The sequence below is a fragment of the Betta splendens genome, chromosome 12 (assembly GCF_900634795.4).
Source record: "Betta splendens chromosome 12, fBetSpl5.4, whole genome shotgun sequence".
In the NCBI taxonomy this organism is placed as follows: Eukaryota; Metazoa; Chordata; class Actinopteri; order Anabantiformes; family Osphronemidae; genus Betta; species Betta splendens.
In genome coordinates this window covers 6640593-6654972 of record NC_040892.2, presented here as the reverse complement: position 1 = coordinate 6654972, position 14380 = coordinate 6640593, and the positions used below count along the sequence as shown (strand labels likewise).

Sequence of the window (14380 nt, the reverse complement as noted above, 5' to 3'; positions counted from 1 at the left end):
GTGTATGTAGGGGAGGGTGCACTCGAAGCTTCTAATGGGACATCCTCTGAGGAAGCTGTCTGACAATACAGCGGCGGCTCAGACCCAGCGGCCCATGAAAGCAGCAGCTTCTCTGCAGGGTTTCTCAGAGGCTTCAAAGCAAAGGGCCTTGAAAATACAACAGCGCTTAGGCAAGACCACTCCAGAAAATGAGGAACAACGCGTACGATGCGGCAAACGGAGCAGGTTTTGCATCCGGATGCACGGCTCTGTTCCTGTTTTACCACAGATCGTGTATTGTTTGACTCCTGGACATCCTTCACTACAGATGAAGTGTCCGGGTTTCAGTCTATAGGTTCTCATGTGCTTCTGCATTGCTGCCGTCTGTATAGTGTGTTCCACGGTGTCCTGTGTGGGCATGAAGTGGGACTGTGGTGCGTGTGAATAGTCATGAGTCTGGTCTAAAGTGTGGCCTCAGCCAGAGTCAGGAGAGGATGAGCTGCTTGTCCACAAACCTATTCATGAGCCTCAATTCCTGCTGCAAATGACGAACAAGATCATCTTCCTGTTCTGCTTCCTGTGAATTTTTACACGTCACACATATATGATTATATACAGAAAACTCCAGACCGTGACTCTTTACAAACAAGGATGATTAATTCTCCGAACTGCACCAAATGAATTTGTGACCATCAGTGCAAAACCACTAAAACTCCACTTCTCTGTAGGCGCGAGGAGCCTGACGAAAGCATGTGGCTGCTCCGAGACATTCAGGAAGGCACCAGTCATATGGCCTCTAATAAAATATGTATGCAGGAATAATAATAATACTGGAAGGTTTTACTACGATAGTTTATTACCTGCCTGGTCAAGATGATATATGAACGTCTGCAGGAAAAAGTCTCTGGGACAATTTATTTGGATCTCACAGGTTTCAAACTATGAACTAATGAAGCAACAATCTAATAGTGAATATGATGGAGAGATAACATACTGGGACCAGTATCTACAGAAGGTAGTGTGCGTTAGAGGACTGGGTGGATCAAAGCACCTGAATCTAATCAGGTGAGTCCTAATGGGTTCCTGGACACTTCCCGAGCATCTTAAGAAGGTCCTATGGCTAAAATGTGCTTTAATGGATTCAAACAAAGCTGTTACAACACCTACTGTGTATAAATGTGTGCTGCATGTGATCATACATCATCATATGATGATCAGCTAATCGCTGACTTTTGCAGAACGCTCACTGACACGACATGTGTTTTGGTCACAGTGTGATTACATCAGCAGTTTCCTCTGCGTCAGTGCCAAGTATAAATGAAAGTGTGGAGGTGTTCGGCGCTTCTTGGCATTAGTACATTAATCTTGAGTCACTTGATTAAAATGCATAACATGATTAGATTTTACCTGTAAGCTTCTGTTGTTGCCATGTTACTACACTGTTTCTAAACACTGATGTCATAGAGACATTGGAGAAGCAGCAGCCTGTTTGACCTTTGACCTGTGCACCATAGGCTCCACATCCCTCTCATCCCTCTTCTACCTACGGCAAAGGAGAAAGCGACAAGGACGCAAAGAGAAAAAGGGCGCTTTGAGGTCTCGATTGTGTCAGACGATGTGGTTCGACGGCTTGGAAAGTTTTAAAGGCGGTGAAAGTCTGGCTGCATTTCACAGCAAAGGTGCTGTAATGTGGGGTAAAGAATTTCACAGCAAACAAGCCATTTACAGATAGTTGCAAGTTAATACCTCAACAATACATACTGCAGTGTATCAACACGAACATGGAGGTAATATTCTGATTATACTAGACGTCAACTGAATATGACGTTTTGGCAACAACTGGCTTAGATGGATGTGCATCTTTCAGTCTATTAATAAACATGTGATTTATATTAAGTCAATGACATCAGCCTTATGAGGAAGTGCCTATAGCACTATTAGTATTACTAGAATCGACATAAACCATTCAATGAATCTCTTGAAAACAAATGAATTAGAATAAAAGCTAAAGAGGAAGGAAAGAGCCAAAGCTGAGACCTATTTCTGATTGTGTGGTCTTCTAAAGCTGGCACAACCCAGACTAAACTGTGCCACAGCTCAACTTACGCCCCCCGAATGTCTCTGAGGCCTTGTTCTGTGGAGTCGCATGCAAGAGGCCGCCGTGCCCAGAAATACTGCTGCGGCGGAGCCGCAGGGCAGGAGGGACCGTCCGCCTCAGACTCCGAGCCCAGACTCGCGGGGTGTGTGTGTGTGTGTGTTTTTTGCCTTAAAAATGCACAGGGCCAAATTAAAGGCAGGGCCTTTCGTGTAATTGCACGTGGATGCGCCCGCTGCCCAGCGGCTCTGACCCCAGTGCCTGCGCTCTAATGAAAGGTTGAAAGCACCAGCACGGCAATCCCCTGCAAAGTAATGGCAGCGCTGATGTCGGACGCATGGATTTTGTAATGTGCTTATGGTCCTAATGTGCAGGGCCCTCCTCTTTATTCTATCCGGTCATTCCCATGCAGGCATTAGCTAACGGGAGGCTATTATGTTACTAGTCACACAAACTGCATTAAAATCAATTATGAATGCGTTATAACTTTATATAGGTGCACGCTGCCTTTACGCTGCATTACCATCAATAATAAATGGCCTGATATGTTTATGCCCGAGTGAAGAGCTGTTAAATGCTGCTTTTCTTCTGTGTCACACCAATTTACTTTTTAATGTTGTAAAGAGATTGAGTCCTGGTCTACGTTTAATCAAACTCATATTACCATTACTGCCCCATTAATACTGTTAATGTCTTTATTCTGTGCTTTATCATCATGCATCTGCACTGTACTGTACTACTGTACATTTTCCCGTTCGCCTTTTTACTGTAGCTGCGTTCAGCTCGAACGGCCACTTTCACTAAAATAAAGGATGAAAGGTCAGAACTCTCAAACCGCTGGTGGTGTCGTGCAGAAGCTCCGGCTGCAGCGGTGGAAACTTTCGCTGGTACTTTTACCGGCTGTGAGGTCATCTGCTCCGGGGGAGGGGGTGCTTTTATTATACGGCGCTTCTAAATGAAGGGTTGCAGCTCGCGGGCAAATAATATAACATCAGAATAGGGGGAAATGCGCACGTGCTGCATTGATGATTGATGATTTAGGGGGAAACGCACAGCGTCTCGCGCTGGAAACTGGCAGCTGTGGAGAACGTTAATTATTGTCCCGCTGACAAAGGCGAGAGGAAAATTCAGGCTGGATGAAACCAAAGATGTGGCCGCCTCCACAGTAACATCTGAGGGTGGTCCTGCTGAAGTGAAAACCCTCCACCCAAGCGCCTCTTCAATAGTCTATGAATACACACGCACAGACCCAGTCTAACCACATATTATGGGGTTGTAGTTGCTGATGGTTTCACATTTGGCCTAAAGTTTATGTAAATGCAGATGCAGGCTCCACATCTCTGTAGTTTGCTGAAAAACCCAAGGTTTTTCCAACCATGTTCCCAGTCTGTTAATCCAGCTGCCCGCGCACAGACCCACTCTGTGATTGGTCCCAGATTTGCTGCGGGTCCGCAGTAACTATTTGGCTTTTTCCCTGAGATTTTCCCATTGCTGCTGGCACAGTGTGACCTGCAGGAAATGACTGTAACAATGCAAATGGACCGGTGCCAGGCCACAGCTGTTTATTGGACCACACGAAACATTCCTCAGGGTTAATAACTACTGACACCGGAGCAGATCTACTGTTTAATGATTTGGTCTGTGATACAGTACAATATGTGCTTTGTTTGGGGTGAGTCAAAAACGCTAAATGTGGGAATTCATCCTTTTTATTTCTCTTAGTGCTTGAGTCAGCGTGCATCTAGTTCACAGAGATCACTATTTTTGGTGCAAGTTCTACATTTAAAAATAAAGCCTGCTATTCCAGCTGGTGACTTTGTAGTTCAGTAAAGTCAAAGTGTCTGCAGAGGTTTCACATCTGTTTTAGGGAGTCATCATCAGCCCCCCCAGAATCGGAGTCCTCCTTGTTGCCAGCCCTGCCCATCCTTCCCGGATATGAAGTCACAAACACGGGTCAGAACAAAGCACGGGCTGCAGTCACAGCGGCTTACTGTACTGTAAGAGCACAGCAGGGGGAACTACACACTGCAGGCTATTGTTCAACTCACCAATATCATTAAATGCGCAGCCAGGCAGATCTTTAGGGGCGATGATAGAAAGCTTCTGTTTGAGTGAAGCAACATCCAGTCTATCACCAAAGATCTGCTCTAAGCGGCGGTGTGGTTTTCTAAGCTGTGGCTGTGGCTGAATAAACAATGCTTGAGGGGCTCGACCCCAACTATGCCAATTAAAGACTAATTGACCTGGCACCTAAATGTCTATGTTAAAACGTTACAAGTGTAAGCAAGAGTGTGATGTGAATGTTTTACCTCGAACTATGAAAAACCAGAAAAGCCCCAGAGGATAAGAGTTTTGGTTGAAAAGACAAAGACAAAGAGTGGAATGAAGTGAGTTGTGCGGGCTGGACGTTTTTACGCATGTGGGACAAACACAGGTCAGGCTTTTATTGTAAAAAACCGCCGCTTTTACTTACCTGCAGCGCTGGACGCGCTCTGTGGTGAGTGGGTGACGGACCCCGCTCCGTCCGGGCTGCGGGGGAGGGAGGGAGGGGGGGGGGGGTGTGACTTCCAGCCGAGCGTCGGCTGCCTCGACCTCACTTAAAGATGCGGAGCTGCTCTCCGCTACCGAGCGAGAAGGATTTCAAGCTGCCCATCAAAGACTAGGACGGACGAGGCATCGACTGCTTGGTGATGACATGCTCGTCCACCGGCGTGGCTTTAACTTCGACGTGAACTCGACCTGCGAGCGTTACGCGGTAAGTTGCGTTGCGGGGAATTAAAAGAATGCCGTGCGTAAACTGCGCGTAAACTGCGCGTAAAATACAGTTCACGTCTTTAAAACAGTATTTTGGGTCGGATTTCATTACATTTTTTTTTCACAAATATAACACTAAAGCTATTGTGTGTTTGCCACTTTACAGACAAGACAATAAACTGAGTCTCACGTCTTCCTCAGCAGCTGGACGCGTGGATCAGCTGACCGTGGACCTCCTCGCTCCCTTCTGACATCCAGCGTCAGCAGCTGGCGCCTTGAAGATGATCAACCAGCAGATATACCTCCACTACAACTTCACAGGAAAGCTGGACCACCGCGACACCGGCGGCCTGAGCCCCGGCACCGGGGATCCCACAACCGTGGTGCTCCTGGTGGTCTGCTGCTGCGTCATCGTCCTGGAGAACCTCACCGTGCTGGTGGCCATATGGAGAAACCACCGGTTCCACAACCGCATGTACTACTTCATTGGCAACCTGGCGCTGTGCGACCTGCTGGCCGGAGTCGCGTACCTGGTCAACCAGCTCCTGTCAGGGGAGAAGACCTTCGAGCTGTCGACCACTATGTGGTTCGTAAGAGAGGGAAGCACGTTTGTGCCACTCAGTGCATCCGTTTTAAGCCTCCTAGCGATTGCCATAGAACGGCATCTGACTATGATCAAAATGAGGCCCTACGATACCAAAAAGAACTACAGAGTGTTTCTGCTCATTGGGATCTGCTGGGTTATTGCCATATCTCTGGGAGCTTTGCCCATCCTAGGCTGGAACTGCCTGGACAACCTCCCGGACTGCTCCATCATCTTCCCTCTCTACACCAAGAAGTATTTGGCCTTCTGCATCACACTTCTCATGGTTCTGCTCGTAGCCATCACCGTCCTCTACGTCCGCATCTACGTCCTGGTAAAATCCAGCAGCCAAAAGGTGAGCAAGCACAGCACCTCGGAGCACGCCATGGCCCTGCTGCGCACCGTCACCATCGTGGTGGGGGTCCTCATCGCCTGCTGGATGCCCATCTTCGTCCTGCTACTCGTGGACGTGGCGTTTGCGAAGGGCTGCCCCGTCCTCTACAGGGCCGACTGGTTCATAGCCGTGGCCGTGCTCAACTCGGCCATGAATCCCGTCATCTACACCCTGGCCAGCCGCGAGATGAGGCGCGCCTTCCTGGGCCTGGCGTGCGGCGCCTGCCGCGGGGGCAAGGCGTCGGCCGGCGACAGCGGCAACCGGCGGTCCCTGGAGCCCAGCCGCAGCAGGAGCAGGTCGTGGAGCAGCCAGAACAACCCCAACCAGCCCAGCTCCAGGCCGTCGCAGGTGGAGGAGGAGCAGGGGACGGACACGGCGGACAGTGACGTGTTAGCGGTGGCGGACGGGGCCACACCGGCCCCCCAGGAGATCAGCAAGTAATCTACGTCCTTATACATATAAGGCAATCCTTATATGTATAAGGATTGCCTGAAAGGAACGGTGCAGTCCCTGACGGAGGATGTGGCTCAGCTAGCGGCCGAAAATAAAAAAATAAAAGAAGGTATCATCGATCTGCAGGCCCGCAGCATGAGGGACAACCTGGTGTTCTCGGGGATTCCAGAACAGGCGGAGGAAAACACGGAAACCACAATTAAAAACTTCATTAAACAACAGATGAAGATCCCAGCGGAAGTTGTTGACAAGATGGCGTTCCACCGTTCGCATAGACTAGGAGGAAGACGACCGGATGGCCAGCGTCCTCGACCCATCGTTGCCAAGTTTCATGACTTTAAGCAGAAGGAACTGGTTAAGAGCCGGGGCAGACAGCTGAAGGGAACCGACTACAGCGTCAACGACCAGTTCCCCAAGGAGATCCTCGACCGCCGCCGCCGACTGTTCCCCATCCGTAAGAGGTTCATGGCAGAAGGCTGCAGGGCTGTCATCAGCGTCGACAAACTGTACGTCAACGGAGAGCTCTACCGGGACCGGGAAGCAACTCCGTGGCTGTACTAGCAGGTGGTATGTAAAAACAATGGTTTAATATAAAAGGTTTGTTAAAAAAAAACAATAGATGCAATGCAACTATGTGTTATAACTTTACATCCAGTATTCAAACTCGTTCTCTAGCAGATGTTTCATATAAATGTTTACTGTCATTCTAATGTCACTCACTCACTCACTTTGCAAAGCGCTCACCATACGTAATCACTCACTTTCCTTTCACTTTAATTTTCCTTCCCTTTACTCTTTTTCCTTCACCTACTTTCACTCCACACTGTCTACATCCTTTTCTCTATTCTTCTCCCACGTAGTCAGCCAGCTATGTAGCCCTCCAGCAGCCACACACAAACATCTACTGCACAGGGGAAACACGTGCACATACATAGGTAACACACAACTCAGAATACACAGGTACTTAAGGCTAACCACACACCTAAAGTCTGTCACACTACATACACACAAGACTAGTGATCCACAGCAGTCAGGTAAGATATGACACCACTGAAGATTGTCACTTGGAATGTACGTGGAATCAATAAGAAGGAGAAACGATTTAAAATATTTAACCATTTGAAAACCCTACAAGCAGACATTGTTTTACTACAGGAAACTCATATTCCCAAAATTATAAATTACACTCTGGCATCAGCAGAGTTCCCACATGCTTACTTAGCCGGTTACAATTCTAAACAAAGAGGGGTCGCCATCCTGATAAATAAAAAGATTAACTTTACGCATAACGATACCATTGTAGATCCAGAAGGGAGATATATAATCATTAATATCTTGATAGGAAACATTGAATATTGCATAGCTAATGTGTATGGCCCTAATGCTGACGACCCCTCTTTCTTTCACAGCTTCTTCACATCACTGTCTGCTCACTCTGGTTCCAAACTTATAGTAGGAGGGGACTTTAATTTAGTATTTAACCCAGAGTTGGACAGGCTAAGCAAAGCTGTGAGCAACAGGAACTGGCAATCAGTACAGACCTTAAAACAGTACATGGATGACTTTGGTCTCTGTGACACATGGCGTTCTCTTCATCCTACATCCAGGGAATATACCTTTTTCTCACCAGTTCACCACTCTCACTCCCGTATAGATTATATTTTAGTAAATAACTCAGTCTTACAAGATGTCTCTGACACCAATATTCACTCTATCACAATCAGTGATCATGCACCAATGTCCATTTCGTTGATTAAGACAGCCACACCATCAACCAGGAATTGGAGGTTTAATACATCATTACTCAATGATCAAGACTTCATCAGTTATGTAAGGAGAGAATGGAAAACCTTTATAGAAATCAACGATACACCGGAAATCTCACCCTGTGTTCTTTGGGAGACTGGGAAGGCAGTTATGCGCGGTAGAATTATTTCATATTCATCACACAAGAAAAAAAAGGACATGTTACTTGAATTAGAATTAGAGCAAAAAATAAAATCTCTAGAGATTAAATATGCAGCCTCTCCAACCAATGATGTCCTAGAAGACCTAAAGAATCTAAAGCTGAAATTAAATAATATAATTGATTGCAAAACTCAGTTTCAGATAGACCAATTACGCTGGGAGAACTTTGACCATGCTAATAAATGTGGTAAATTTCTAGCTAACCAATTAAAACATAATAAAGAGAAACAAATCATCCATTCAATAACTAATAAGGAAGGCAACATTACTCGTGATCCCCATGAAATAAATGATACCTTTAAAAACTTTTACCAAGAGTTATATACGTCCCAAATAGATCCACCCACCTCAGCCATAGAGGCGTTTCTGAATAAACTAGAACTGCCAAAGCTAAATGAAGAACAATCTACAACTCTAGACTCATTGTTATCTTTGGCAGAACTACATGAAGCTCTGCAGGAGATGCCCAATAAAAAAGCTCCAGGACCAGATGGATTCCCAACTGAATTTTATAAAGAGTTCTGGTCCATGCTGGCACCCAGCTTTTACAAAATGTTAGCTGAAATTAAACAACAACATTCATTACCCACAAATATGAATTCTGCCTTCATAAGCCTGCTCCAAAAACCAGGGAAAGACCCTACACTCCCATCGAGTTATAGACCAATTTCACTAATAAATGTAGATCTAAAAATAGTGTGTAAAGCACTTGCTAGAAGATTAGAAAAAATCACTCCATATATAATTCACTCTGATCAAACAGGCTTCATTAAAGGTAGACAGTCAACAAACAATATGAACAGACTAATTAATTTAATTGATTATGTCACCATCCATAAACTAGAGACAGCCATCGTCTCCTTAGATGCAGAAAAAGCTTTCGATAGAGTAAACTGGAAGTTTCTTTTAGCCACTCTGCACAAATTCGGCATTGGGGAAACATTCATAGACTGGATCCAAATATTATACAACTCAGCAAACGCTGCAGTCAGAACAAACAACCAGATCTCACCAAGGTTTAATCTGCATAGAGGGACAAGACAGGGCTGCCCACTGTCCCCATCACTATTTGCAATATTTATTGAACCTCTAGCCGCAGCAATAAGACAGCATGAAGGAATTACTGGAATATCGACCAAATCAGTAAATCATAAAATAAGTTTATATGCTGACGATGTGTTACTGTTTCTCCTTGAGCCACAGACGTCTCTTCCTACAACTATCAGCCTCATAGATGAATTCGCAGGACTTTCAGAGTACTCTATTAACTGGACCAAATCTATAGTGCTACCACTTAACCTTAAGGTGACTAACATCTCCTCTACCACACTCCATTCAGGAAACATTAAATACTTGGGCATTGAATTGTCGTCTAGGCTATCAGAGCTTATTGATCTAAACTACAATCCATTATTAAAACAAATAGAAGCCAACCTCAAAAGATGGCAGTCCTTACCCATTTCACTTATGGGAAGAATTGCCACCATAAAAATGATGATCCTGCCAAAAATTAATTACATATTTTCAATGATTCCAACTCAGCCAGCCCAGGCGTGGTTTAAGACATTAGACTCCTACATCTCACAGTTTTTGTGGAAAACCAAGCCACCACGAATTAGTTTAAAAACTCTTCAAAAATCCAGACGCTGCGGCGGCCTAGAACTACCTAACTTCCACCACTATTTTCTTGCCAATAGACTGAACCATGTCCACAAATGGATAAAACCCATGCCAGCAGACTCCTCCTGGATAGACATTGAACAAACATTTTGTGGAAATATTAAAGTTGCAGATCTGCCCTTTATCAGCACCAAAATCAAACATCATAGTTGTTACCAGAACATTAGCATAAAAGCATCTCTGCAAGCCTGGTGGGAGTTTCTTAAAATTAATGGGTCTTCGCTTACTCTTTGCCAAAACACACCTCTCTGGAACAATCCAGACATCATACAAAACAAAAAGGCAATACACTTTCCAACTTGGCATATCAAAGGGATAACACATCTGAAACATGTTTTCACAAGAGACAAGTTTACCTCTTTTGAAGAACTAGTGTCTCACTATGAAATCACTAGTGCCAATTTCTTAGAATACCAACAACTAAAGTCAATACTTAATGCAAAAAGTAAGAATACTGCCATCCACATGCAACCACCACCAGTAATAGAGCGACTTATTGATATATCAGGGAAAAGGACAGTATCCAAAATCTATATCTTAATTTCCAATGTAGACCAGACAGTGAGCCTTCCGATCTCTAAATGGGAAGCTGATCTCAATATCACCACTAATTACACGTTCTGGAATAACATATGTTCTAATTTATTCAAAATGACAAAAAATACAAATTTACAACTAATACAATACAAAATTCTTCATAGAACTCACTATACAGGACAAAGGATGTTCCAAATGGGTCTCACAAACTCAAATATTTGCCCTCACTGTACAGATAACACAGCAGATAGATTCCTACATGCATTCTGGTCATGCTCACCTGTGCAGCAATTTTGGCAAAGAGTATGTGAACACCTGTCAACCAAGTTAAGCTGTCCAATCCCAGCAGCCCCTGCACTTTGTCTTCTAGGAGATCTAAGTGGGCTTGATCTAGAGACAAACTCATCACACACACTTCTTTCTGCCCTCTGTGTCGCAAAGAAAATCATCCTCATGAACTGGAAAACTAAAAAAAAAATTAAGCATTACTCAATACCTGAACGGCTTGTTAGATTATACCACCTTAGACACATTGTCTGCTTCATCAAATCAATGACCAAAACTATACTCTGATTGATTCCATTTCCAGGTAAGGATGCGTGGGGCTCGGGTGCTGCGTCATGTCTGGCACAGTGGTGGGGGGGTGACTGGTGGTTGGTGGTGCCTGCCTGCCTAAGGAACCGGGACGGGTTGGTGGACTCAGGGCTGGCCGCATGGGTCCCCTGCGGTGGGGGTGTGGTGGCTGCTGGGACCGGCGGCCCTGTGCCGGGGTGGGACCATTTTGAGGGTTGGCGTGTGCCTGTCTCCGGGGAGCCGGAGGCGGGCCTCCCTGCCGGTGTGCGGGGGCGGACCTGGGGGTGGAGACCTGGGTAACCTGCGTCCGGGGGGACTCCCTCTGGGGGTGCCTGCCTGTGCCCGGAGGGGTGTCTCTCCCCTGGGGCGCTGCCCCTGCTCGGGTGGGGCGCTGCCTGCCCTAGCGGTCCGACGCCCTCTGGTAACTGCTCGGGCCTGTTGCAGGGGGGGTTGGCGGACTACTCAGGCTAGAACCTTCATTGGGCCCTGGGCGGAGGCTGGCCCTCAATGCACAACCGCAGAGTATGTGTGTGGGTTTGAGTGTCACACTACACGGGGCGAGCATGGGCATACTTGAGCGAGAGAATGGGTAAGTGTGAAAGAAGGGTGAGGATGGCTCTGGCTGTGCTGCGTGTGGCGCCTGGGCAGTAGTACTGCGGTCCCTGGGTCTCGGCTGTCCCTTCCTGGCTGGGGGTTGTGGGGGGTGGTGGGATAGGTAGCAGAGCCAGTCGGGAACCTGGCTCTGCGGACCCTGGTGCTCTGCTTCCCAACTACATTTCTCCGCATTCATCCACTTAGGTCTGCAAGGGGCGTCCTGCTGATGGAGGGACCAGGGCTACTGGGAAGTGGTTCCGTCCCTTCCAAGTGGGATGCTCTGCAGTTTTAATTGCATTAGTCATACACACTTGTCCAGGAATCTGGGGGCTCCTTCCGGGGGGGCCAGTAGACTTCCCATTGATGGCTCTGTCTGCTGGACCCCCCGGAGAATTGGGTATCTCCCAAAGTTCCTCATACTTAGCTACATACACATACATTTAGGGCCGGGGGTGGGCTCTTTCACTGGGGCCTGGGGCTCAGGCCAGTTGTGGCCTCGACCACTGGCCCTGATGGAGAGATCACCACCCAGTTTTAACTGCAAAAAGACATTTAGGGCGAAGGGGGGGCACTGTCCGGGGGACACACCGTCAGCCAGCGGTTGTGCTCCTGGAGGTGTCACCCACCTTCAGTGCACTTTAGTTCCAAACACTCACGTCCAAGCTGGGTTGCAGGGTTCTGGGGTACCTATTTCTACTGCCCTCTGCCTCCCCCGGGTTGGGGGGGTTGGTCGGGGCTCGGGAGGAGCTGCGGTCCCTGCCTGGGGCCACATGGACGGCAGGCCGGAGACCTACCCTCCCCACGAATGTGATCAAGCGAATGGTGTGGGTGGGAGAATGTTTCTGAGAGTGCATTGGTTCACGTATGATTGACTAGTTTGTTGTGAGAGAGTCTATGGTGTGTGTGTGTGTGTGTTGATGTGATGATGTGTGTTGCACATGTGGATGGGTGTATGCGTCTGTGTTTGTGTGAGTTGGTATGCGTGTGGTGCGGTTGGAGTGTGGGGGGTCCGGTTTTTCGCCCGGGGTACGATGATCGTCTGCCTGGGTGGTCTCTTTTCTGCTGACCCCACCAATTGCTGGCCTTGTGCTGCAGGCCGCTGTAGCGCCAGGGGATGAGGTCGGGCCGATGGGGTAGGCCCCGCTCCGCCCGTGTGGGGGTGGTGGGCTGGGGGCGGGCCCCACTCTGGGCGCGGGGGCATCTTCTGGCGGGCTCCCTACGGACCGTGGGTCCTCGGGCTCTACTCTTTCAGGCCGACCCTCCCGCCGGGGGGAGCGTTTGCCCCTGGTTCTCATGGGGCGGACAGCGTTGACCCCCGGTGGCCCACTCTGGCCTCGGGTGCTGTCTCTGTGGCTGCTGCAGCTCTGCCTGGGGGGCTCTGTGTGGGCGGCTTGGGTCGCAACACCTGCCCTCCTGGAACTGAAGGTGTGTGGGCTCCCTGGCTGCTAGGATTCCTTCCTCTGCTTGCTGGATGGGCGTAGTGGCGGAGCCCCTCACATCACCCTGGCTTCCACAAGTGGCATTGTTCATGCACCAACGTCTGCCTCACCCTTTGGGTGAATAATATTAAGCTACAGCCTTACTAACCTTGTAGTGGGACACTTTCCAAATCCAACTGTAAGTATTAGTGATACTTATCACTACCGATATGAATAATGTGTGAATATGGAATTTGTGGTGTTGTATGTCATGACTTTTATTAAGTAGTATGGGATATGTATAATAATGCACATATGTATGTATATTGTATGTATATGTTTGTATTAGTATGTGCACATACCTTAGCACTATTATTGGTATTAGTATTAATCTCCAAGGTAAACCACAGTACAAAAATTGTTTAGTTATGAATGTGTTAGCCTAAGGTACATCCATGCTTCTTATTTATTTATTTTTTTGCTCCGATTGTTTACTTAACAGATTTGCTTGGGTTCAGCAGCTGGTTGCACCCCTTATCCCCCCCCCCCCCCACCCTCCCGCATACACACCCTAAAGCAGAAACCTAACCTGTCCACCAACACAGCAACATCACACACATTTTGGATTAGCTAAATAAACCATTAAATAAACCATAAATCAGGAAGAGTATATATATTCTATATATACTCTTCTTGTTAAAGCAAAGCTGTCCATCACAATATGGCATTCAGCGTAATATATGCTGCTTGCTTAACTGCTGGACAGAACAAAAAAAAAAAAAAAAAAAAAAAAAAAAAAAAAAAAAAAAAAAAAAAAAAAAAAAAAAAAAAAAAAAATACATATAAGGCAATCCAACAATAAGTGCATTAAATGTCCACATTCAGTATGAATATGCAGAATCATAAGCTGTGCAGTATTTCCTTACTCATGAAATGAATGGTGCTGGTGCTCATATGCATGTAGCTACCTTGGTAAAAAAAAAAATCACTTCACTTAATAAAGCGAGGTGTTATATTGTTACAAACATGATAGAATTTGGAATGCCTGTAAACAATTGCATGTAAAAACAAATTATTTATTACTCTGTTATGTTTTGCTTTGGTATCTTATCAGTTATATGGTATGTTGGGTAGTTACTGGAATAACAACTGCTTTGTAAGTGGTGAATTTGAGGGAGAGTCTTCCACCTTTTTTTGTATCTTGTCGAAAATGAAACATTTCTGGTTAACGCCACATTAGTAGCATCTGTAATGTACTGGCGCCATCTGCTGGTCAATAGTGGGAGTGAACGCTGCTGCATGAGTTTTGAATAAAATTGTGAACGTGTCTCTGGATGCGCTGCCTAACGGGA

The 14380-nt window shown here is 46.7% G+C and overlaps 1 protein-coding gene across 3 annotated transcripts; it reads left to right on the top strand.

The window, feature by feature from the left end:
* The first annotated feature begins 4659 nt into the window (after window positions 1-4659).
* LOC114866660 (sphingosine 1-phosphate receptor 3) lies at window positions 4660-14363 on the top strand. 3 transcript variants are annotated; one of them, XM_055513210.1, is made up of 3 exons: window positions 4660-4829; window positions 5033-6268; window positions 13876-14363. In XM_055513210.1, the coding sequence occupies exon 2, from the start codon at window positions 5110-5112 to the stop codon at window positions 6244-6246; it is 1137 nt and encodes a 378-aa protein (XP_055369185.1). In that variant the 5' UTR covers window positions 4660-4829; window positions 5033-5109; the 3' UTR covers window positions 6247-6268; window positions 13876-14363. The 3 variants fall into 3 exon arrangements, with proteins under 3 accessions (XP_055369185.1, XP_029024516.1, XP_029024515.1); XM_029168683.2 differs by having other exon boundaries at window positions 5030-6268; XM_029168682.2 differs by having other exon boundaries at window positions 4995-6268.
* The last annotated feature ends 17 nt before the right edge of the window (window positions 14364-14380 follow it).